The sequence below is a fragment of the Clupea harengus genome, chromosome 13 (genome assembly GCF_900700415.2).
Source record: "Clupea harengus chromosome 13, Ch_v2.0.2, whole genome shotgun sequence".
Classification (NCBI taxonomy): Eukaryota; Metazoa; Chordata; class Actinopteri; order Clupeiformes; family Clupeidae; genus Clupea; species Clupea harengus.
Window position 1 is genome coordinate 3874167 of NC_045164.1, and position 24424 is coordinate 3898590.

General features: G+C 41.5%; 1 protein-coding gene across 1 annotated transcript in view; it reads left to right on the plus strand.

The window, feature by feature from the left end:
* Positions 1-24424, plus strand: part of prim2 (DNA primase subunit 2) — a 61392-nt gene that overhangs the window by 17456 nt on the left and 19512 nt on the right. Inside the window, exons 8-10 of the mRNA XM_012817100.3 lie at positions 7024-7091; positions 9247-9319; positions 10353-10538. Coding sequence (XP_012672554.2) covers positions 7024-7091; positions 9247-9319; positions 10353-10538 — 327 coding nt within the window. The remainder of the gene's footprint in view (positions 1-7023; positions 7092-9246; positions 9320-10352; positions 10539-24424) is intronic.

Here is a 24424-nt window from a genome sequence, read left to right on the forward strand (position 1 = left end):
GATTTATCACCCCTCTCTCGCGCTTAGGCTTGCATCCTTGAAAGGGTTTGTTCTTATCTGATGATGATAAAATGTTAAACAATAAATATATGCCACAGATAAGAACACATCATAACGTAACACGACACATCATAACATTACCGTTATTAAGGCTGCTATTATTTAACGTACACTGTTTGACCTTGGACAGCTATTTTAAGTGTAACTTAAGAGGTTTCTTCTGTGGACTTTTGAAGGATATTCCTGAGATGGAAATTTGTCAGTGCAAACCAAAAATGGAATTACTCTCCTGAAATAATGGAACTGTGAAGTCATGAATATCAAAGGTGTAATGTCATTTGATTCTAGTTTCTGATAGTCAAAGTAATATTTGAAATGTGCTCGCAAAGCAAACAGGCAATTTGGCAGAGCTACACTAAGAAGCTTGCTCTCCCCCATGTTTTTAATCGGCACACACAAACAGAATTAATGTGTTTGCCGCTAATCTCCTGCATTGGCCAATGCATCTCACCTTGTCTTGGCCTCCTTCTCATATCTTTGCTAGCCAGATACCCCTCAGTGGTTCCAGATAGTTAATCTTGTCAAGTCAATTGTGGTATTTCCGATTGCTTATCGGGGATGCCAACGTCTGTCAACAGGGTGAAGATGACTTTTCAGCTTACTCTCCAACCATGCTAAGTGAATGGTCAATGCTTAGCCTGTGGGATTTGCAGCTGCTGGCATGGTTTGTAGCTTTTCGCTGAAATATCTTGGCCCAGTGGATGAGACTGTGTTCAATCAAGTTAACAAGTCGATCCCCTATTTTCTGGAGCAATAAATGTTGAAGGAGGCAAACTGCTACCCTGCACACTGCTTTAAGCACACTGCATTGGTTGTGCAGCATGGTTTAGCCAAACATCATCTCAGAACTTCCCTTTTACCTTCCGGAGGCGCGTAGAAACAACACCCTTACTTGCTGACTTTTTCAGTCATCCCAAGGTCTTTGAAAACCCTGATGAATGTATGGCGTGAGTCACAGGGCAGGTGGACGTGGCTTTGGCCTTGCACTCAAAACGTCTGTGCTGTCAAACCTCCCTGAGCGGTCCTCCTTCTCTGCCTCATGTGTCCAGCAATTGCAGTCTGTGGAAGAAGTCTTCTGACCCTCTGTCCTTTTTAAGGGCTCTGGACTATTTGTGTGCCTTTCTTTTTTTAATTTCTTTTAGCCGTCAAAGTTACGTTTTTTTGAGTTGCTTTGTACTCACTGTACAACGGTGAATGATGAGGAGCCAGTTTAACTAGCTTTACTTTACCATTTCATTCAGAATGAGGGACTAAGTTGTTTGGATGTCACATTCACCCTTTGAAGTTGTTTTTCATAAGAATCTTGGTGCTGTGTAATAATATCTGTTTATTCATCACGTCTGTCCTGGGAATACAGCATCTGCACTTGAAATGGATCAGTGGTAGCTGTGTGGATTGATTGATTGATTGATTGATTCTGTGATGCTAGTAACCATTCTGAATGTAGGCCTGTGTCTGCCAAAAAGAGCAGTTCATTCAATTTGAACAGCAATAAAGACTTTGTGTTGAGAACCATATTAATGCGTTTGCTTTGAACTGCTGCCGGGATCCTATAAAAAAAAGGCACATTATGATGAGGGCCTAGACACACAGATATCTTATAATCTTACAGCCAATCCGAGCCCTGCAAGTTTAGGTTGTCTCATCTGTTTGGTCTGTTTGCCTTCCTTTGAACAACCCAGCATTTACATTTTTTTATTTTTTTTATTTTAAGCTTTCATCCAAAATGGTTAGTTTACTCAGTAGGTCTGTGCTACTGAATCTATATCTCTGGTAATCCAAATTTCAAAATCCAAACCTGAATTCACCTGAATTTACTGGGTCTGTATGTCTTTTCATGGCAATGTTGTTCATGTATATCATGTGACCACTCATTGCCTCTCTTTTTATTTACTTTTCTCTGGACTACCAGGTTGTCAAACTTGTGGGAGATCTTACAAAGTGCAAAAAGACCCAACATTAAGTCATGACTTCTCAAAACATGTGTACCCAGAGAACTATAGCCTGGAGGTATTTCCTTCAGCAATAATGTGAGAAAATGAATCACATTCAGGTATTCACATTCATCAGACGGCATGGGGGAGCCCATTAATTAACATAACTGTAGCCCCCAAGGCACCACTTGCTACTCTCAAGAAGTACACCTACCCTTGACTTTTGCCCTGTAACAATCATTGCTTTAAAATGTTATGTGGAAAGATTTTCTATAAATAGCGTGATATTGCAGGCTCGGATTTGTGTGTGTGTGTGTGTGTGTGTGTGTGTGTGTGTGTGTGTGTGTGTGTGTGTGTGTGTGTGTGTGTGTGTGTGTGTGTATGCCTGTGTGTGTGCCTGTGTGTGTGCCTGCTTATTTATTTGACTCATTTGAACCAGATGGTGGAGCTGTCCTGTCACTGAGAGCTGTACTGTGTCTCTCTGCCTGAGTGAGTGTATTGTCTCAAATTCCAGCTCGTTTGAGTAATTTAAACTCAGATAAGGAATGCAATTATTAAGAGTACATACACACTTAATAATTTAAAAGAGGGCACTTTAGATGAATGCATAGTTTAGGGCCAGTCATTGATTCTTTGCTTCTATTATTGGAGTGTTTGGATTTATGAATACCAGAAATAGTCCTTCTTGGAGTTTAAAGACAGCTAGAATTGTTCTTTTACAAAGGTGGTTTCTCCACTGTTGCCTGGGTCTTCGCTCGTTGTGTCAAATGTAAGATGATGAAAACAGTCTAATTATCAGCGGTGTGAAAAGCGCCCAAGGAACTATTGATCAGTTTCTCCTCTTGTAAATTGAAGCTTTTGTGTTTCCTCTGTGGCCTCATACAGTGGTATCACACAAATGGATCCGGAGTCCCATAGCCAGGGCCAGACAGATGGCAATCTGTTAGTCAATACACCTGTGAATAGGACAGTGTTTCTGTTAAGCACAGGCCTCTCTTGCCGCTTCTCGTGTGTGTGTGTGTGTGTGTGTGTGTGTGTGTGTGTGGCTCTTCGTGTAATTCTGTACCAGGAAGTCATGACCTTGTGCAGTACCATTCGGTATCCATGGGTGATGGAGCTCCACTACAGAAACATTTTATTCCCAGGGAAATGAGAGGGACGAGGTTGGAAGCTTTATATGTCTATGTGCAACACATCGGGGGACTCACAGCTGAAGTCTAACAATGCAGAATCCTTGCTTTATTATTAATTTATTTACTTCATTTTTACTAGCATCTTCAACTTCTAGTTACTTCATCTTCATATTGTCGCACCTGCAGGAACTCTTGACATATTATTGATTTCCACGGCTTCCTTTAAACTACGATCAGGTTCCCTCCGAGCTCTCAGTGATGCTAGAATCATACAAGCCTTTTTCTTGTGTGAACTCCATGTAACTTGAGGTAGTGAATCATTTCTTATTAAATAAACAGGTGCTCATATGATGAGAACAGAACTTGTCTGTAGAACTAGTCAGAACAAAAGCTAATTGCACCCAAATTTAGCTGTACCTGCTATGCACTAGCCCTGAAAAAATGATATTGCCATTAGCATTTCACAGAAGGGGGAATTTAATTAGGATGCTCTTGAAAAGTAAGTAGCCATGCAAATGTTTTTTTTTTTTTTTACCAACGTTGGGTATTTGCATAAAAAATTCAGCTATGTTCAGGCCTAACATATTTAAAGCTCAATTATAAGAATTGTGAATGGTGTGCATACATAGTAAAATCCACAGAACTAATGTTAACATAGAGGTGTAATGTCCTAGAAACCCCTCTCCTCCAATTTGCAGTCTTTCTTTAATTGGAAAAAAAACATTGAACAGTGATGCTCATTATGCTCTCCGGTGGAAATGTTATGATTGACAAATTATTGTAATTTCATACTTGCATGCACATCTATGGGAACATGCAGTAGAACAGAATAAATGGAAATTACTTAAGTTAGCCCAGCTAGCCTAGCTATCCAGCATCAACCCCCCCCCCCATACTGTGTTGGAATGATGGTGAACATCATTGGCACATTGGTAACCCAAAGGTCACTGGGTCCTATACATTGTTCTCTATGTATTGAATAACTGAATTCATAACTTGTTATAGCTTGTCACTGGTGTTGTGTATCCACATAACTGTGGTAGACATGAAAGACACAAGATTCTCTAAAATGTTCTTGGCCACTACACTCTTCAAGGGTTTCACTGTGCGGTTTCCATGGGCACCAGCATTCACCTGTGGTACACGTTTGTCTTACTCCCCACCAGAATAGTTGGCTCTAATATTTTTATACTGAAATTCACTAATAGCAGGTGTGACAGCTGAAACCTCACATGACCACTGCAAAAATTATCATCTTAAAGGACTGTTGCTTAAATCAGGGGTGCAAACTCGTCACGTTTCGGCGAAATTCGCCGTTTTTGATCCAAAATAGGTCATTTGTGTGATTTGTGTAGATCTGCAATAAAAATCTTTTTAGGGGGGGGGGGTCCTCCAAGTAATCTGCGAACGCAAGCTGATTTTTTTTCACAATTTTGTCACAATGACAGGCACGCTTTTTATTTCGGGTCTGTTCGAAATGGAAGGTAGCTGCCTCGATGCCGTAATAGACAGGTGTATTACAAGTGTATTACATGTCTTTCGGGTGAAAGTGTTGGTTTCGAGCTGCCTTTTTAAGATGGCAATTACGGTAACGTGTGACGTTGGTACGCTGCAAGAACGTTATACTATCTAACGTAGGCTAACGTGCTAATGTCAGACAGTTGTGACGTAATGTGCTTTGGTGGACTGGAGTGGGTGGTCGGGAGGGTATTGGGGTGGGTGGTTGGGTTGGCCTGTGCCCGTGCAACATTCAACACAGGAATGTTTATGATGAAACTGTTACCAGAGCACAAAATTGTTTACAACAGCACAAAGTTTTTCATAGATCTAGCCTCATCATTTTGTTGTCAAAGTGCACCAGATTGATGCATTGAACTTTAAAATGTGCAAAATGTTCTTGTATATAAAATATATTCCCCGGGGAGCATGCCCCGGACCCTCCTAGGGGTTTCGCATCGTTGTCACCTTTTTCATCCCTGATGAGTTTGCACCCCTGTAAATGCACGTAAGCTGTTCTTACGAAGAGCTCTCTAGCCAGCACATCCTTTGAATGTGTAACAAAGCCAGGCCGTGTCAGGTGCGGAGTAATATAGAGAGTGCACACCTGGATCAGGTCAGGAGGTGAGATTCCTCCCCTCCCCAGTGACTGTGTTCCCACCCCGAGCGAGGTGGTGGACTATGACGGCTGCCCGTGCCTGACTTCCATTTCCTGGCAATTATCCGGATCACAAACGTAGCTGAAAGTGAAAGCATTGACTGCCTCCTCCCAGCTCCGTTAGCGGCCCATTGTGCCTGAGCCGTGCCATTATACTCGTGAGAGGACAGAGGGAGGACATCACAGAGTGTTTCATTAAATGAGCGTGAAATTGAAAGCTGCTAGCCATCTGACTGCATTTCTTTTGCTGAACTTTTGTCTGTCTCTGATCTCTCTGTGTGTGTGTGTGTGTGTGAGTGTGAGTGCGCACGTGTGAGTGTGTCGGTGTATGCATGCTTGTATGGCATTCAGATACTTTGAGTAGGCTTTGAAGAGGGCAATTATTTTATTTTTTTAGCATGACATTTAAAATACCTAAAATACCTAATAATGGTCTTTTTAAAATGATAGACTTTAGCAGAACATAAAAAAAAAGTAAAAAGGCATAAATATATGAAATTGTTTTTCGCCTTGGCACAGCAGGTTAATAAATGATCGCTTCAGTGTGTTAATGCATTCATAACAGCATCTAAATTTCCGCTAATTAGTATCATCATTATTATAGCCATGTTAGTGAAAATACCTCTGATGATTCTTGTAGATAGCCAATGCTTTCCCAGCCAGAGCAGGTTTTGGTAGGCAAACCTTTCAAGTTACCTGAGAAATGCAGCCATCCTCCTCCTCCTCCTCCTCCTCCTCCTCTCTCCGTGTGCTGGAGGGACTGTTCGACCAGAAGGGTTGCTGCCAACTGCAGGCAGTCTCTAATGTGATACCGCTGCAGCAGTTTGGCCACTCTCGCAAAACAGTCCTTCTTCACTGTCGGGAATATCTGTTAAGCAAGGCAAAACGCAGAGTTCAAGCCACAGAACTGATGGATGACTTTTAGGTGAAAACGCGCATCGACTTAATTTTTCCCCACCGTCTTCAGAAAGCCTTGACTACGCTTTAATTTTCCTCAATGGTCATCACTACTGAATAAGTGATGGGACGGAAATGTGGGAATGGTCTGTTCATCTTCATTTGCACTTTCAGGTTTTTAATGATTTCTCCCCGCCCTTGTTTTTCTTTCTTGCATTCTTTCTTGACTGCATTTTAAGCGGATTTTTAATGATGATGTAGCCTCATGAGTAGGGTGATGGAAAGTTTTCCTGACGTGGGAGCCTCTTGTCTAAAGAAACGTAGTGAGATGGAGATATTATTGTGGAGACAACAAAGCATGAATTATGACTCGATCGATCTTTGGCAGTGGCAGCTCAATAGTGAAAACGTGCTTAGTAGACATTTTTAATGAACGATTTTCTTCCTCCTTTTAACCCTGTGTCAATCACAAATGCTAGGCTCTCGAACTCTCTGGAGAATTAGTGAACGGGCTGGTGTTTTAACCTACCTTTTTACATTTTTTTGCACCAATTTGTTTGCTGATTAAAATACGTGATTGACCCGAAGTTGACACCCTCAACTATAACAGTCTTCACCTGATTACCCTTTAAAAGGCTCCTCAATGGTGTATTCACATTCACATCAGCTCTCTGTAATGCTGAAGTATTAAGATGTGAAAATATAAACAATACTCAAGTATTCCCATAAAACATAAACAATAGTCAATATAAAATATGTAGTACAGTATAAAATACGCACCATAGTACAGTATTTTGTGTCAACAATATTTCTCTCTGTTTTGATTGGTTGTCTCATTTGACAGCTGACGGCAAGATCCCTGCCAGCGGTACAGTCTGACGAGCGACTCCAGCCTCTCCTCAGCCACCTCAGGTAAGTGATCTCAGAGACAGCATTACTACTGCATTGCTTCACTCGGGCCTATGACTCATTACGGGGGTGCCCTTCTGACAGCACTGACAGCGAGCTGATGGCTGCTCTTAAACCAGTGGGTTTTAGGAGACGCTTTCCCTTTTATTAGAGCGCGGCTTCCAAACAAAGCCAATGCACTTGGCAAACAATTGTGTTTAGAGTCTTTTCATCCGGCGGATCCTCCGGTAGATGACAACACCCACTTTCCTTTGATAATGGAGTTACAGCTTTTATCTCCCTCTCTCTCTCTCTCTCTCTCTCTCTCACTCTCTCACTGTTTCTCCCTCTCTCTCACTGTTTCTCCCTCTCTTTCTCTTGCTCTCACTGTCTCTCTTTCTTTCTTTCTTTCTTTCTTTCTTTCTTTATATTTGTCTTTCTTTCTCACTCATTTTCTCTCCCTCCCTCCCTCCTTGTGTCTCTCTCTCCGTCTCTCCCATTATCTCTCGTTCCCATACACCGTCTCAGTGTCACTCTCAACCTGTCCTCTGGGGCGGCTCCTTCTGCAGTGATCCACTCCAGGCCCTACAGGTGTAAGCACAGCCTGGCTTACCGCACGTTTGGGAGTCTCGGCTGAGATTAAACCACACACTTTCTCATACACACACACACACACACACACACACACACACACACACACACACACAGCTGTGCTTCTTATGCTCATTCAGTGCAGGTACTCTGTAGCTGGCAGTGGGTTGGATGGTTTAGGCAGGATTTATGCCCTGTGTTTGCAAACCAGCTGTAAACTAAGAGGGCCGAGCTAATTGTTAGAGTCTAAACCAATTACTGGAAAGGGACATAAAACAAAAACACCACTACTCTTTCCTTGTAAATGTTCTGTGTAATACAGGACCCACATTCTGAGTGGGGATAATACGTATTGAAGTTTAATAAAAGCTGAATTCGGTTTAGCCTCTTTGGCTATGAAGCCTCTTGCATGGATGTTGTATCATTGTAAGTGGCTGGAGTAAATTCCCTGCTTGTATTTCAAATAAAGTACAAAGGAAACCAGATCAGCTTTTTATTGATCTGCTTCTTTTTTTTTTCTAAGACCTTTTGTTAAATAGCACTGTAAAGTTTAGTGCTTGGAAATGATTTGAAAAGCATATGTCTGGAATACTGATATTGATTGGGTCTGAGGAGCCACATTTTTTGCCTTGGTGTTTCAGACCAAATGTTTGTTTAGTGGTTTGTGTGGAATGGAACAGAATTTTAAGCACTCAAATCCATCCTTTTGAAAGTGTACTGTGACAACACTTGTATTGTTAGCAGGTCAGTAAAATGAAAACTAGTGCATTAATACAGACAAAACACATGTACTTATATACAAGTCATTTTCGGTGTACATAAACAATGCTCCTAACCAAAACAAATCCCTGGCAAGGCTGTTAATGACTCACTGAATACAGTGAACGTCTGTGGTCTGAAAATGACAACATATCAGATTGATGCATTGTTGGTGGAACCGTATCATTAGCAGATACCGTCAGTCGACCAATTCTGAACTCAGGTTTTACACCATAGAGCTGCTGATCATTTCTTTTTTTTAAAGAAAAACAATATTCTGATGGACAGTGATGGACATATGGGAAATAGTGAGTACTTCATACAGTTTTAGACAGCTGTCATTTCACCCTATCTCACTTTTCCAAGCGGCAGTCAGAGCACCCTTAAAACCCGGAAAATTGGCTCCGTGTGTGGCGCTTGAGTGCAAAAATATCATCTTAGAGTGACACTTCCTGTGACCCCATCAGCCTGAAAGCCCAGATTTTGTTTGTCACTTTTTTTTCTTTCTTTCTTTCCTGTTTTTTTTTTGTTGTTGGCGGGGTAGAGAGTTTGCATAATGATTTGGAGGAAGCTGTGGCCTTTAGGTCGTCACTAAATGCAGCAAGAGTGCTCCTCAGCTGTCTTTCCCCCATCCACCTCCCAAAAAGCCTTTTGGAGCTTCTCATCAAAAGACAGCAAATATTGTTTTCCCTATCCCTCTCCCTCTCCCTCCCCCCCTCTCTCTCTTTGTCTCGTTGTTGTCTTGCTTTTTGTTTGTTTTTCCTTGAAAAAAAATTAACTGCTCGGTTCTTTGATCATTCCATTTTTCTGTTTGCTCTTGATTTTGCAGTCATGCCTACGTGGGTCAGGATTACAGTATTCAGAAGAACATTGGGAAAATATCTTTGGAACAGATTGATCCAGTAAGCACACACACACACACAGAGACACACACACACACCCACACACAGACACAAACACCCACGCACACTGCTATAAAATATTCCGTTGAAGAGTGTAAGCTCAATAAGCATGCACAGAGGGAAGCCGGGTTGCGTAGCTTAGGTTAAAATGCCCGAAGACTTCTGACACATTGACATGCATTTCTATTTCCTTTCCCTTCCAAAGCGTTCATGTACTAGGAGATGAATTGAGCCATAGAGAAAATCATGCTGTCTGGTTAGGTATTCAGAACATGCTAAATCCTTTGACTTCATCACTGTGTTGATACTGCAGAAATGAGTGTAGAAGATCAGTCTTCAGGTCAGGTCTGGCTGTCAAACCAGTTAACGTTTGCAGCTCCCAGTGCGAAGCTCCAGTTGTTTCCCCCTGTATGTAGAGCTGACCACTAGTCATTTGCAGCTATCGGACGTATGGCTTGCCTTCTTCCAGGAAATGGGAGATGTTGAATCAGCAGTATTACAGAAATACATATGTAAATACATAAAAAAAACTGTTTGACTGTGTCCAATTAATCAGAGCCTTACGTTATGTATCTTATGTATGGAGTCTTCACTTGTCTCCTGAGATCAGACATTTATTTCCAAGATTTAGAACCAGGCGTGCTACTATGGTAAAGCAGAGATTGATTATGTGAGGAATGAGGAATGAGAAGGTCCCCTTGAGTAATTATTCAGTCTCACTTGCCTCCTTCTTCTTGTTTGGTCTCATGTAACACAGGCTTTTCTGACTATTTAGAGAGCATTACGTTTTCTGTTAAATCTGTGAAAACTTTCTATTAAAGTTGTTCAAATGTGAGAAAAGTGTTGTTTGGTGGCACGAGGCCAAAACAAGTCGAGCCACAACTGTGGTCACTCACGCCAAAAGCCAGCAAATGACACGGCTGTTAGTCTACGAAAATTTGTTTGTGTTCCAACGCGTGATTATTGGCCTCCATTACTTTATCTCCCATGGTGCATCCCCTTCACCTGCTGGTTCCTCTGTCCCCCACCGCAGCTCTCCGCCAAGTCCTTCCCCCTGTGCATGAGACAGCTCCACAAGTCGCTGAGGGACAACCACCACCTGCGCCACGGCGGGCGCATGCAGTACGGCCTCTTCCTCAAGGGCGTCGGGCTCACGCTAGACCAGGCCCTGCAGTTCTGGAGGTCCGAATTTGTCAAAGGCAAAGTGGATGCAGACAAGGTATGTTTATCAGCGGTGGCACACGGTTGAGTTATGATATGAAATTGAAACTGGTTCTGGAATTGCTAGTAAACATTTAGCATAAAAAAAAGGATGACCAAGTCTTTAAAATAAGATTTTATTTGATTGACAATGCTTTTTCAGTCAGGTGATTGATCATCAGGATGTGTGAAAAAAACAACTGAAGATAGATTGGTCATCTGTAGATGTAAATCTTAGCGTAGCCACCCAGAATTGAGACCTCTGAATGTACAGGCTATGAAATGATGAAGAAAGGTGCTTAGTCTACAGGACTGGAAGCTCTAACCACAATTATTTGCATTTTCTAAACATACACCTCTGTGATCTCCTCTGGGGTTACTGCCTGCCATCACGCCTCAGTGTCATTTAGAGGGTGACTGGTTTGATAATGATGTTCCCTCTGCAGAAATCTCTGTTTTAAGCACACACACACACACCCCTTCCACCACCCTATTCATTTTGCCATTTCTTCAGCACCCCGTCCTTTCCTCTCTCTCTCTCTCTCTCTCTCTCTTTCCCTTCCCCTCCCCTCCCCCTCCCCTCAGAGATATCACATGATTATTGTTATGGATTTGGATGATATGATTTTCTCGTTTCACCCTCCAATAAGTCTTATATTTTAAGAAACAACTAAATGAATAGATATGAGGTGTTTAGAGGAGAGGCAGACTTTAGGCAGGCCTGATACGCTCAGCCCTCAGCTGTCCATCTGTAGTATTTGTATTGATGTGGGAGATAATTGGGCGCCCTTCCTCCTTGTCCGTAATTACACATTTCTGGAGGAGCGATCAGCATACTGCTTTATGCGATTTTATTTTTTACTTTTATGGTACATTTAACAGGAAAATTAGGCTCCCCAGCTGAGAGTTCTGATTCCCTGTTGTTGTTTTTTGTTTGTTTTCTTTTTTTTTTTTCCCCTCTATCAGACGAATGCTTATTTTCAGCTGATCCAAAGTCAGGGATATTACATAGGATTGTTGTCCATTTCCTGAGACATACAAATATAATCACCATTGCCTCTGGGTCTCAAATATTCCCATTTCAAGCACCAGTGATTTTTCTCAAGAGGTTTTTAGAATGATGGCACGTTATTTTGCTCTCAGAATTTCAGTCAAGCATGCACAGTATCTTGTCTTTTTTGTCAAGAGCATCTAGACGGAGCCGGCATGATAGTGTAGTTTAATCAAAGAGTAGTGCAGGAGAATGTTATTGTCTGCCAAGTTTATGCCACTTTACTGTGTTAGTCAAGGAATCAAGTATTTTGGGATGCCTAAATTAGTGCGCATTCTAGATGTGAGACTGTCCTCCACTGACAGTGTTTTGACAGAATGGGGAGTGTGTCCGTTGAAGAGCCTTGCGCTAGTCTGTTGTTGGTCTGCATTTATTTTCAAGCCCCGTTTGATCAGAGATGACAAAACATTGCATAGTTGTACAATCAGTGCCGACATTATGATGCACAACAGATGCAACGTCGGATAGCAAAAAATAACCACAGACCATTATCATCAGTTCAGGAGAACAACATTAGTTGGAGTCACACCAGAGAATATTTCATACGGATCGAGGTGTGCATTTTTGTTCTAGACTATTCCGTTGTGATGGACTGTTTGTCACGTCCCTTCTGTTCTAGCTCTTTCTAAAAGCTCAGTCTTTTTAGTTTATTGTTGCAAGGTGCGTTCAAACTTACAGCCTAAAGTATTCCACGAATAACTTCCAGTATTGCAGCTGCGCTCACTACCACACACTCACGGAAAGAGTATGTTCATCAAAGATGCAGCGAAAACAAGGTGGTTTGGCAGAAGCTTTCAAATACCTGTGTGAAAAAATGATTCCTGTTACTTCTATATTCTCATAGTTCTGGTCTTAATCTGGTGTCAAGTTTTAATTGTCTAGTGTCAGTTTTCCTGTGATTTCAACTCTGGTCCACATTCTTGCATATCCTCATCCAGCAATATTTCCTCAAAAAACTGCAAGTGTGAATAGAGCTCCAGGTTTGCTAGTGTACTATTCTAATAAAGTCTGGTCCACACCTTAACCTGGCCAAGGGCTACTTACTGTGAATGGGAGGGGCCTGTTTGGGAGGGGAAAATCGACCAAAAACCAATGCTTTTCAGTTGCAAATTCTAAAATTGTTTTAGTAACAAATAAATCTGTAAAAATAATATATTTTCATCTGTAGTCTGACATTCACAGTGGCTCAGTAAGTGTGTAGGAAATGTTAGGCCTCCAACAACCCAAAGACCAACTTTAAAACACACTTATTTAGGTCAGTTAAGTGATTGCAGAGAATTAACATTCATGGAGATGTACTTATTTTCTCTGTGACATGAAAATGCCCTTTTGGCTTTATTTCTTTACATTGACATGAAAATACATTAGGAGGACAGGCACATAGTTGCTGTGTGAAAGGACTAATTTATCTATGGTACTCTTATTCATTTTGTGTTTTGCCCTTTAATATTGTTGAGCCTGAATAATTTATGGATTAAGGGTGCATTTGGTTACACCCTTATAGTAAAGGCAAACAAATACCCCAGGGAGGCTCTTGTTTATTTCACTGAGCTGTTTTATCTTGCGGTGGTGGTTAGTATCCACTCAAATGCATTATGCATGCTTTCATATACATCTTCTGCAGGGTGCTATTGAATGGCAGGAGTAGCTTCCTTTGAGCGAGGAATGAGGGAGTGACTGTCTGCATCACAAATAATCTGAAAACAAAACACAACAGCTCTCCACCTGTGTGTGTGTGTGTGTGTGTGTGTGTGTGTGTGTGTGTGTGTGTGTGTGTGTGTGTGTGTCTGCACAGATATCTCTCTTCCATTGCTGCCATAGCTCCCCCTCCCCCCTTTTCTGTGAGAATAAATTCGCTGGACAATGGAAGTGCTGTTAGTGTCCCCATTCTATCTAGAAAGACTTCACAATTTGCTGGAAATGTCATTTTGCCCTCTGGAAATGTTAAATTAAGATCACAAAGACCAAGGGGTTGAAGGATGTCAGTTTTCTTTTTCCTCAGTCATAGAAAGCAGATGAAACGTGAGCAAACAACGTGAACTAGAGAGGGAAAAAGCCTTTACCTCACTGATTGACGGGCTTTAACATCCACCGGCTTTTCACGTCAGGTGATGTTGAATGAGGGATGAGAGAAGATGGATGTATTTGTGTCGTCTGGTGTGTTCCACCTGTTTCACTCTCTGAGCTATCAAAGCCTGGCAGTCAGATGCCGTTGTTATGGATGGGAGTGCTACACGGTACATGACTTGACATGAACAGTATTGACAATAGAGCTGTTTTTAAACATCGTAATTGAATAAAAGTAGCCAGCAGGTACAGTGCTGTGCAGTGAGTAAACCTCACTACTCTGCACCTTAAGAGACGTGCTTGTGACAGACGCTAGCACCCATGGGTTTGGGCCTCCATGCTAGCACGTCAGTTTCCCATGTCTGAGGTTGCGATTTCAAGTCTGGTGTGGGACTGCACTTGTCTACACAATGCAGGTTGCATATGCATATTCATTCAAACCCATTTCACTGCAATGTGCAGTTGTATGGAGCCCAGGAGTGGACAAAACGTACTAAAACGTGTGCATGAGCTAAAAATAAAACAATAAATTGTCCCCTCTCAGGCTCCGTTAAGTTGTAATGATGAATGAAAAGTTACTTTACAAATGTGTAACGTTACACATTTCTTAGGCTCTTGTGACGCTAGCCAAATACAGTTAATGTAAACAAATATTTCCACTGCGACAGCCATAGATATCTGTCAAGGTTACCCCATGTACACGATCCATTGGGACTTATGATGTTAGCCAGGTACAGTTACACAATGCATTTTAACGCAGTTGTGCTGTCATCACATCAGTGACTGAACACAGCTTTAATATCGCTTTGCCACCTAGCTTAGCTTAATGCTAGTAGCCCACCTCCTTTGGTGTCATATTAGTCAAATACAGTCCACGGTTCTTTTTAATAGGTTTTTCACGTATTTACCATGATACATATGAATTTCTGTTTAATAAAATCAAACATGATTATCCATATCACAAAGTAATAGAGACAGCTGTTTTTACATTGTGTTTTTGTTTTAAAGAACAGTAACTGAATTATCCTGTAGGCCTAAATTCTTTTAATGTGAAAGCAATTACATTTTTCTAGAAGTTGTATCTACAGTGCAGTAGGCTACACAGTATTTAGTATTTAAAGACAGGCCTACTGCTGGGTAATCTTCTTTGAAAAAGGAGTCCGTTTTTATGTGATGTGAGGTCCTCATCTTTTAAAAAAAGCTTTTCAATAAAACGTTTAAAGGGGAAAATTAAATCTGAGTGCTTGTATTTATTAATTAAAAAAACATGAAAGCCAAGGTGCAACGTGACCCATCGAGAATCAATGTAATCAAATCGCTACCCTTTGAATCGTAATCGAACAGTGAGGCGGTGAGTATTCACACCTCTAATTGACAGGTTGAGGAGATCTTGATCTGGATACGTATCTGTCTGGTGTGGCTTATAATGGGCAGAAATGTGACAAGTCTCCCCACCTTGGGCATGTTCCAATTTCCAAGGCATGTAAAGTCATGGATGGCTACACAGGGAGCACACAGAAAACCCACTCCGTCAGGGCCCTGGCGCTCACACAACAGTGTTTGTTTAACCACTGGCCAATAAGATGTTGGTGGTCCAAATGCAAGCAAGTGTAAAGACGTGTGTGTGTGTGTGTGTGTGTGTGTGTGTGACACCCGGGTTCCACATTGAACTTGCCTTTAGCATTGACAAGTGGTTGAAAGGTACTGGCCGAGGATTTTGAAAGTTCAGGGAAAAAATATTTGCCTTGATAAAGATGGCTTCTCATGTGCCATTCACCTTTTGATTGCGTTTGCTGTCTTTACCCATTTCAAATTAAGGTCCTTGTCTGCTAATTGAGGTAACCAGCTACAAACAAAGAAGTGGCTACATATTGTTTACTCATTTCTGGTTCAGTTAGATTATGAATTTGGCAGTGTTCATTTATATTCAACTTAACTGTCGTGCAAGCTGTTTGCTTATCGTTATAACATTAATTTGCAAGTCACTCTTGACTTCCTAGTGATGTCCTTAAAGATAGCTAGAATGTAGCTTGATATCTAAAGAAGGATGAAGCCCTGTGATTAAGCAGTTGCATGAGCTGATGCCCTCTAAAGCTAATACAACTAATCCTCATGAAGTTTGAAGGTTTCAGTACTTTGATTCTGTGGTGCATGGAACACTTTAAGAGACGATTCAAGTATGTGGGTGACTCAATACATTTTTGTGTTACAGCTGTTTGCATGAATACTGTCCCAATTGAAGCGCTTTTAGATTGCGAAGTACACACAGTTTGTAGCGCAGTCTAGCCCCTCTCCTCAGAGACCTCTGTAGCACTCTTAAGCAGTAAACATTTGCCATGCCACACTGACTCAATAGGAACAAGATGCAGTTCAAAGAGGCCCTTTTGCTTTGACTACCGCTAACCCACTTTCACAGACTCAAAATGAATTGGACTGCTGCGCAGTTCTTCCCTGCACCCCCTCCTCCCCCTCCACACTCTCCACCCGCGAAACCATTCCTCACATTTAAGATACTTACCCGCACGACAAACACATTCCCCAGTGGTCACGCACCGCCACTTGCCAAAGTGCCCTATTTCCAGGGCAACTGAGCCCCCTCTGTCTGCCCGCTCAGATGTGACGCGGCCGGGCAGGGCGCTCCAAGCACAGCCGGTGTTCCGTGGCGCAGCTAGCGGGAGAAAGCGCCGCGTTTGGCAGCGCGGCTGGCTGGCTGGCTGGCTGGCTGGCGGCTCCGAGGGTGATGTATGCGTGGTGTCAGAGATGGCAGTGCACGGTGCCACCACACGGCCCTTTCTATTAGCATTCCACGACATGAGAGAGAGAGAGAGAGAGAGAGAGAGAGAGAGATGAATGGAGGAGGGAGAAGGAGAGAAAAGGATGAAGGGAGGGGGGGTAAAGGTGGAGAGAAAATGAGGGATGAATAAACTCATAGAAATGGAAGGTGAGAACAAGGGGGAAGGAAAAGAAGGCAGGATGTAGATGAAGGAGAGAGTGATTGTAAAGAATGAGAGAAGGAAATGAAGACAGAATGGAGGTAGCTGTTGGAAGACTGAGCAACACAAAAAGGATAAAGCAGTGAGATAAGGCTCACAAGCACAGGCAGATCTGTATAGATTGGTCGAGTTGTGTTGGTGTGTATTTTTTTTTTTTGAAAGAATCTTCACCTTTTTCTCAGGAAGGGATGTCTTTTTTTTTTTTTGCTGTTCACTAGCCCAGCTAAGCCATTCTTAAGCTCCTTAACATAGTTTTTGCCGGATTTTAATCTGCCAATGAGTTTGTCGGACCCACTCTTTTGGAGTCCATGGAGGACTCCTCAGTCCATTGGAGGACTCCTCAGATACCAGTGGGAATTGGCTCTACTCTGCTCATTGGTTGAAGGCTGGTCAATTCACTTCATATTTAAACCAGGTTAACGCCTTTTACCAGCACCACGAATAAAAAACAGAGCCCAACTGAGCTTTGCTAAAAAATGAACATGGTCGAAGGTAGTGAATGTGTGTCCGACTGTGCCAGGATGACTGTTCCCAGTACTGGGGGATTAGTTAACCTTTTCCATATTTGAGATTTTATTGTCTGAATGACAGCATCAAGAGCCATAACATAAATACATTCCATCATAAAGGCGTCATAAAAAACTTAATCAGGAATATCATATGAAATGTATGAATATTCTAATGAAATACATATTCAGTATGAAATGTAACAAAAACAGTCTGCCTCAGTAACTTGTCTTAACAAATGTCTGAATGCTACATCATTGAGTCTGGTGATTTTGGGTTTGAATAAACGATGGGACACCCTTTGGCCTATACAGTGCCTCTAGGATACAACTCCCTTTGAAACCTCTCATCAATATTGCATCATCCGGTCTTGGTTTGGAGACACATGTGTCCCTAAATGTCTGCGCCTTCGGTGCTGTCTCCTGTAGGCCAGGGACTGCTGGGTCGTCATGTCACTGGCCCCTCACTGTTCACCCATACTAAGAGGACATTGTTGACACTTTTTTTTTGTTTATTAGCGCGATTGTTGTCTGCAATGTTGAGGCGCTACGGGGTGAAGCTCATTAGACTTGCTGTGGAGATAATGCCTCACTGCCTGCCAAGGAGAGGTCCACACTCTCATTACCAACTCTCATGTCAAGAGGGAAGACAAAGACAGGTGGGGATGTATTACTACCGCAATCTGGATCCTGTCAGGGTCACAGATGCTTGGTGACTTGTGTCATGGACAAATTGGGAGACGTGAGGAAGATGTCCTTATAGGGTCTCGTAGGGACAACAGGCTTGTGGGAATGTAAACACCAGGAGAGACAGAGAGAGAGACGTATGCAGGAATGTTTTTTCTTTTTCTTTAAGGACATCAACTTGTAGCGAATACACATCCAGAAATGTGTGCCGTGACAGTTTTAAGTTTAACTGACACAGGTACCAAAAAGTGCCATAATCCATGTTTCTGTCGTCATTTCCTCCAAAGTTAATCTGTGATTTGTTCCGAAATTCCTGACCTTTAATGGAAGCTCTAATCGTTTTTTGCTTGGATTCTGAAATGATTTTGTAACATGCCAGAGATTCTAGAATGGAGAATTGTCTGTTCTGTGTTGCAGTATCCCTTTATGCAGAGGTTTAAGTAGGCCACCATTAAGTGACAGAGGCAGGACAAATTAAGGCCGTCGTTTTTTCAAATGAAGGTCGATTTAATACACATTTAAGGATATTGTATGGTTCCAGGGGAGGCTGAGAACTGTTCTTTAAAAACATAGGGAGGATGGAGAATGATACAAAAAGCTCTGAAGCTTCAAAATCGAGCAATCAGACAAGTGCAGTTGTCAGACAAAACAATCGACAAAACGGCAATCTACAACGCTTAGAGAGCTGATGTGAGAGAAACTGTCCAGACATCAATAATCTCTCCAGCCCTCCACAAAACTTGAGAACTCTCCAGAAGAGAGACTTGATGTTGGCTATTCTTAGAATTGGCCTGCCTCTAGTCAAAGCCCCACAACCCTTTTGGATGGCGATTCTGGCCTGTTGAGCAATCAAGCTGTATAGCCTGAGAGCAAATGCATTACATTTGGTGCAGAGTGGAAATCTTATCCAAAAGCCACCCAAGTCCCTTCCCCACCCTTGAGAATGCTAGTGGCAGCAGTCATCCTCTTTGGACAGTTTTTGTTAGCCTTGTAAGCAACATGCTTCGGTTCCACCTGTGTTTTTAGCAGTGATGTCTGGCTTTGTTTAGAGATGAATATAAATCTTAGGAGTATGACGTGACGGGGGGGAAGTAAGCACTCAGACCAACACAAACATAATTTTTCACCTTTTTAATTGCTGAGTGTTTGGTGGATACATTTAGCTGAAGTCACAAGTGTTGTATGCAGTTGAGATTAAGCAAGGAGGTTGTGTTTTCACCCCTCGTCCGTTGGTTGGTTGGTTGGTTTGTTTGTTTGTTAGCAAGATTACACAAAAACTACGGGCCTAATTTTCATGAAACTTGGTGGAGCACCGACCAAGGAAGAACCTATTACATTTTGACCCAAGGGGCCCCAGCATGAATTTAGTTTCGCTTTCGCTAACGTTGCAAGATACGGGAAGCTTGCATGAATTTAGTTTCGCTTTCGATAATGTCGCAAGATATGGCATTTGCCCTTGGCAGAGGTATGCGCTCTACTGAATGCCATTCTAATTTTCTAGTGTTTTATTCATGTTGTATATGCAAAGCTTTATGTAGCCTGTTGTCTGTTCTCTGTGAAATTGTTCTTGTACACCTCATACTTTCCTGTGTCCTGTGCTTCAGCTGTCCTCACAGAGAGCAGTGCTGATGATTCGGTTCCCATATAATATTCATTCTCCCCTTTCCCTTCTTCCACCCATTTCCCAATGTCAGAAAGACAGGCTCAGTGGGCACAATCATTTCGACACACACACACACACGCACACACACTCTCACACACACACACACACACTCTCACAAAGACATGACACACTTCCACATCCACAGGCAACACGCACAGTTATCCACCCACACTGTTCCGTCTCTCTCTCTCTCTCTCTCTCTCTCCCTCAGCTGCATGAACACACAAACAATCAATCACACACACACCCTCTCGTTCACACACCTCTTGTTTGTAGGCCTGTACTGGTCTTCCCCTCACCAGCTGGCTGTTTAATTAGAGCAGCCCAGACTCCAGGGACTCCAGATTCCTGAGCAGCGTCACGTAAAGGAGTGAAGCCTCTTCCATCACGCTGCAGCTCCCACCCACACGCACACACACAGCTGTTTATATATTCCACAACTTCAAAAACATACACCCACACACACACACCTTTTTATATATATTCTGCACCTCCATACAGACACACACACACACACACACACACACACATATATATATATATATATATATACACACACACAGACGTGGACAAAATTGTTGGTACCCTTCCGTTAAAGGAAGAAAAAGCCAAAATGGTCACTGAAATAACTTGAAACTGACAAAAGTAATAATAAATTAAAAAAAATACTGAAAATTAACTAATGAAAATCAGACATTGCTTTTGAATTGTGGTTCAACAGAATAATTATTTAAAAAAAAAAACGAATTAAACTGGCCTGGACAAAAATTATGGTACCCCTAGAAAAGATTTAAAATATTTGACCATAGGGACATGTTAAACTAAGGTGTGTCCTCTAATTAGCATTACAGGCTTCTTCAAACTTTTAATCAGTCAGTCTGCCTATTTAACGGGTGAAAAGTAGTCACTGTGGTGTTTTGCTATCATGGTGTGTACCACACTGAACATGGACCACAGAAAGCTAAGGACAGAGTTGTCTCAGGAGATTAGAAAGAAAATTATTGACAAGCATGTTAACGGTAAAGGCTATAAGACCATCTCCAAGCAGCTTGATATTCCTGTGACTACAGTTGCACATATTATTCAGAAGTTTAGGGTCCAGGGGACTGTAGCCAACCTCCCTGGACGTGGCTGCAAGAGGAAAATTGATGACAAATTGAAGAGACGGATAATACAAATGGTAACCAAAGTGCCCAGAACAACTTCCAAAGAGATTAGAGGTGAACTCCAAGGTCAAGGTACATCAGTGCCAGATCGCACCATCAGTCGCTGTTTGAGCCAAAGTCGACCGAGGAGGACACCACTGTTGAAAGCAAATCATATATAAGTGAAACTGGAATTTGCCAAAATGCATATTGACAAGCCACAGGGCTTCTGGGAGAATGTCCTTTGGACAGACGAGACAAAACTGGAGCTTGTCAGTTTCAAGGTATTTCAGTGACAATTGTGGGTTTTTCCTTCTTTAAATGAAGGGTACCGTAATTTCCGGACTATTGAACGCACCTGGATATAAGCCTCACCCACTGAATTTTTATAAAATAAATAAAAGCCGCACATGTCTATAAGCCGCAGGCGCCTACATTGAAACAAATTAACTTTACACAGGCTAAAATGAATACCAAAAGTAATACAATAGTGATGCATATTATTAGTTTGCCAGTTACGATAAGTGCACTGTTGCTTTAAGAGAGCACAGTTGCAAGAGTCAATCAGAAGCTAGAACGTTAGATTGAAGACAGCGAGATAGAAGAAAGACGCTAGTTTGAAACCAGTAAGCTAAAGAACTTGAAAAGACTGGATTTGTATTGTTGTAAACTTTTTTTACATTTTCTAAAGTGTTTTGAGTTGTGTTCTGTCTACGCCGGTAGACTGTGGTTATTTTGACATTAGTTAAGTTATTGAGAGATACTGAGAAATCGCGTGGAGCTAAGCATCTATGCGGCTGCATCCATGCTAGCATCCTAGCTCCACAAAGCCACCGTAAACACAAAGCCACCGTATACAGTCACAGGTATCATAATCCATAAATTAGCCGCTTCATTGTTTAAGCCGCGAGGTTCAAAGCGTGGGAAAAAAGTAGCGGCTTATAGTCCGGAAATTACGGTACCAACAATTTTGTCCATGTCTGTGTGTATACATATTAGGGCTGTGAAATGATAAAAAAAATGTAATCAAATTAATCACAGGTTTTTGTGGATTAATCATGATTAATCACATATTACCGGTATATTTTTGTGAGAACAAAAAGATTTATGACAAAAGACAGATATATACATTTAACATGTTTTCTTTTTTTATTCATAAAAAAAACAATGGTGCTGCAACTCAGCAGTTCTTTAGCAGTTTTCTTTGCTATTCCATATGGAACATTAATATAATCTTCATCCTAAACAGAATTTGGGCTTCTTAGCCATTGTATGGTTGAATAAAAAAAAATTATTTTCTTTTTAAATCAAACAGAAATTATTTGGGCTTCTTAGCCATTGTTTTTATAGGATGGTTGAAAATGTTTCTCTTTTTTGTCAAACAACCATTAACCACACCATGACACAATCTAATGCCTCTAAATGCCCTTTTACAGTAGTCTAGCGGCGTCTATCATATTACGTGCACTGTCTGTCCCTATAGTGGTCGTTTTGTCTTCAATTGCCCAGTTGCTTGCAACAGTTTGGAACTGTTGTGCACATGCCTCTGCAAAGTGGCGCTCTTCTGTTTTCATGCACGTTAGTGTAAACGACTTTAACTTCCATTCGTCTGTGATTAGATATGCAGTTAAACCAGGTAGTTATCGTTACTCACAGAAGTCCAGTGATCCCCTGTCAGCGCCTGATGTTTCGTAGCAGCCAAGTCATTTTCCTTTTTTTTATTTTCAGCTTCATACAGCTCGTGGATTTTTGTCATTATTGTGCGTTTTTGCTGTGTTTTGATGCTCGAGTCCCCCGTTGCCACTTGCAAAACTCCGGTGAACCCCTCCTCAACAATATTAATCGATCTACAGCTTTTTGCAATCCATTTGGCAACTGTGCTAGTCAACTTGTCACAGGCAGACTTAATGAGGGGCCTACGTTGTTCAGTGAGGGTGGTTTGGCGCATTCCACTTTAACTCTCCTCGCCGACCAACGCATGCATCGCGTTGAGGTGGTACTTAAGGCTGGTATTGCTACGGTGAAACGATAACGTCTTCCCGCAGAGTGTGCATATCACTTTGATTTTATTGAATGTTCCATCTTTGTTTTTTTTAAACACGAACTTCCCATTACAACGGCACCTAATGCAGAATGGGCGGAATTGTGCGTATAGTGGAAGCTCATTTTGCGCATGCGTTAAATGCGTAAAAAAAATTAACTAATTAATCCTGTAATTTAATCATAACGCGTTAACGCGTTATTTTTCACAGCTCTAATATATATATATATATATATATATATGGTTTGGCGCATTCCACTTTAACTCTCCTCGCCGACCAACGCATGCATCGCGTTGAGGTGTATATATTATTAATAATATATATTAGGGATGCACGATAATATCGGCACGACATCGGTATCTGCAGATAAAAGCTTCAAAACGTAATTATCGGCATCTGCAGATATGAAAATTTCTGCCGATGTACCTGGCCGATAAAGTGACGTTCAAATTATGCGCACGTGAAGCAAATGTTTTGGTTACTATGAGCGCCAACAACGTAATTCAACACGTCGGCTGTGTGGCAGTACTTCACAGTATCAGAGGATGTTGACATGCTATTTGTCAGGAAACTTTTCAGGAGATGGAAGAGGAGACGACAGCTTGGCCGTAACGTAGGTTACATGCATAGATGCAGACCACCCGCGTGCAACGCTTTGCAACATTACCTGTTGCGCGCTAATAGTTAATAAGTTGCTAGTTAGCTAGACAACACTAGCTAGTTAGCTTGCATGCTACGTGACACCAGCGAAGTTGATGATCTCATTTGAAGGGATGTGAAACGTTATGTCACGAGCCCACGCTATCTGTACATGGCTTACTTTTGCATATATGGAATTTATATAGCTAACTTGGCAATAACTTTACATAGATTAGTCTAGAAATCCTAGAAGGGATGTTATTAAACTGTAAGTCAGTTAACCAACGTTAGCTTTCCAAGTTAGCCAAGTTGCATTTCCAGAGTGTAGTTGTTCAAGTTGGTACTGTTCAAGTATGAAAATTGTGACGTGAAAATATAAATAAATCTGCCATATTTGAAATCATTTCAATAGTTTCATGAGTGAATGTCTATTTCTAAAATGATACAAATCAAGTTTTTAAATATCCTGTATCTACAGCAATACCCTATCATAATAACAGATTATTCTAGTACATGAGAGACTTTTCAATAATTAAAAAGCAGAGGTGTATATATCGGTATCGGCAATCGGCCAAAATGAGCTTGTAAATATCGGCATATCGGATATTGGCTAAAATTCAATATCGTGCATCCCTTATATATATATATATATATATTAGAGATGCTCCGATCAGCATTTTTGGGGCCGATTACCGATCACCAAAATCATGATCGGCCGATTGCTGATCACTGCCGATCACAGAATGGCAGGGGAATGGTAATCTTTTATCTATAATCTAGCAGAGTTCGCACTATTCAAAAGGCTGCCGCTATCAACCAGCGGTTAGTCCGTTTCATGTCAACAGTATATAGTATAGATATTAGTTCATGTAGGGTTTTAATCATTCACTGTTTCATTATTGTTTACATCATTTAGTTATTCCGCTATTTCAAATGGTTACCGTTGTTAACGGGTAAATGGAATGTTCACCATAACGCAGCACGGAGTTAAAGGGACAAATCCACCTTCATGTTATAGCCGTAATATTCTTCATATGTGTAAATATTTGTTGTAGGCTACTGTATATATAATTGATCATATCTGTATGTCTTGATATTTATCATTCCTGTAG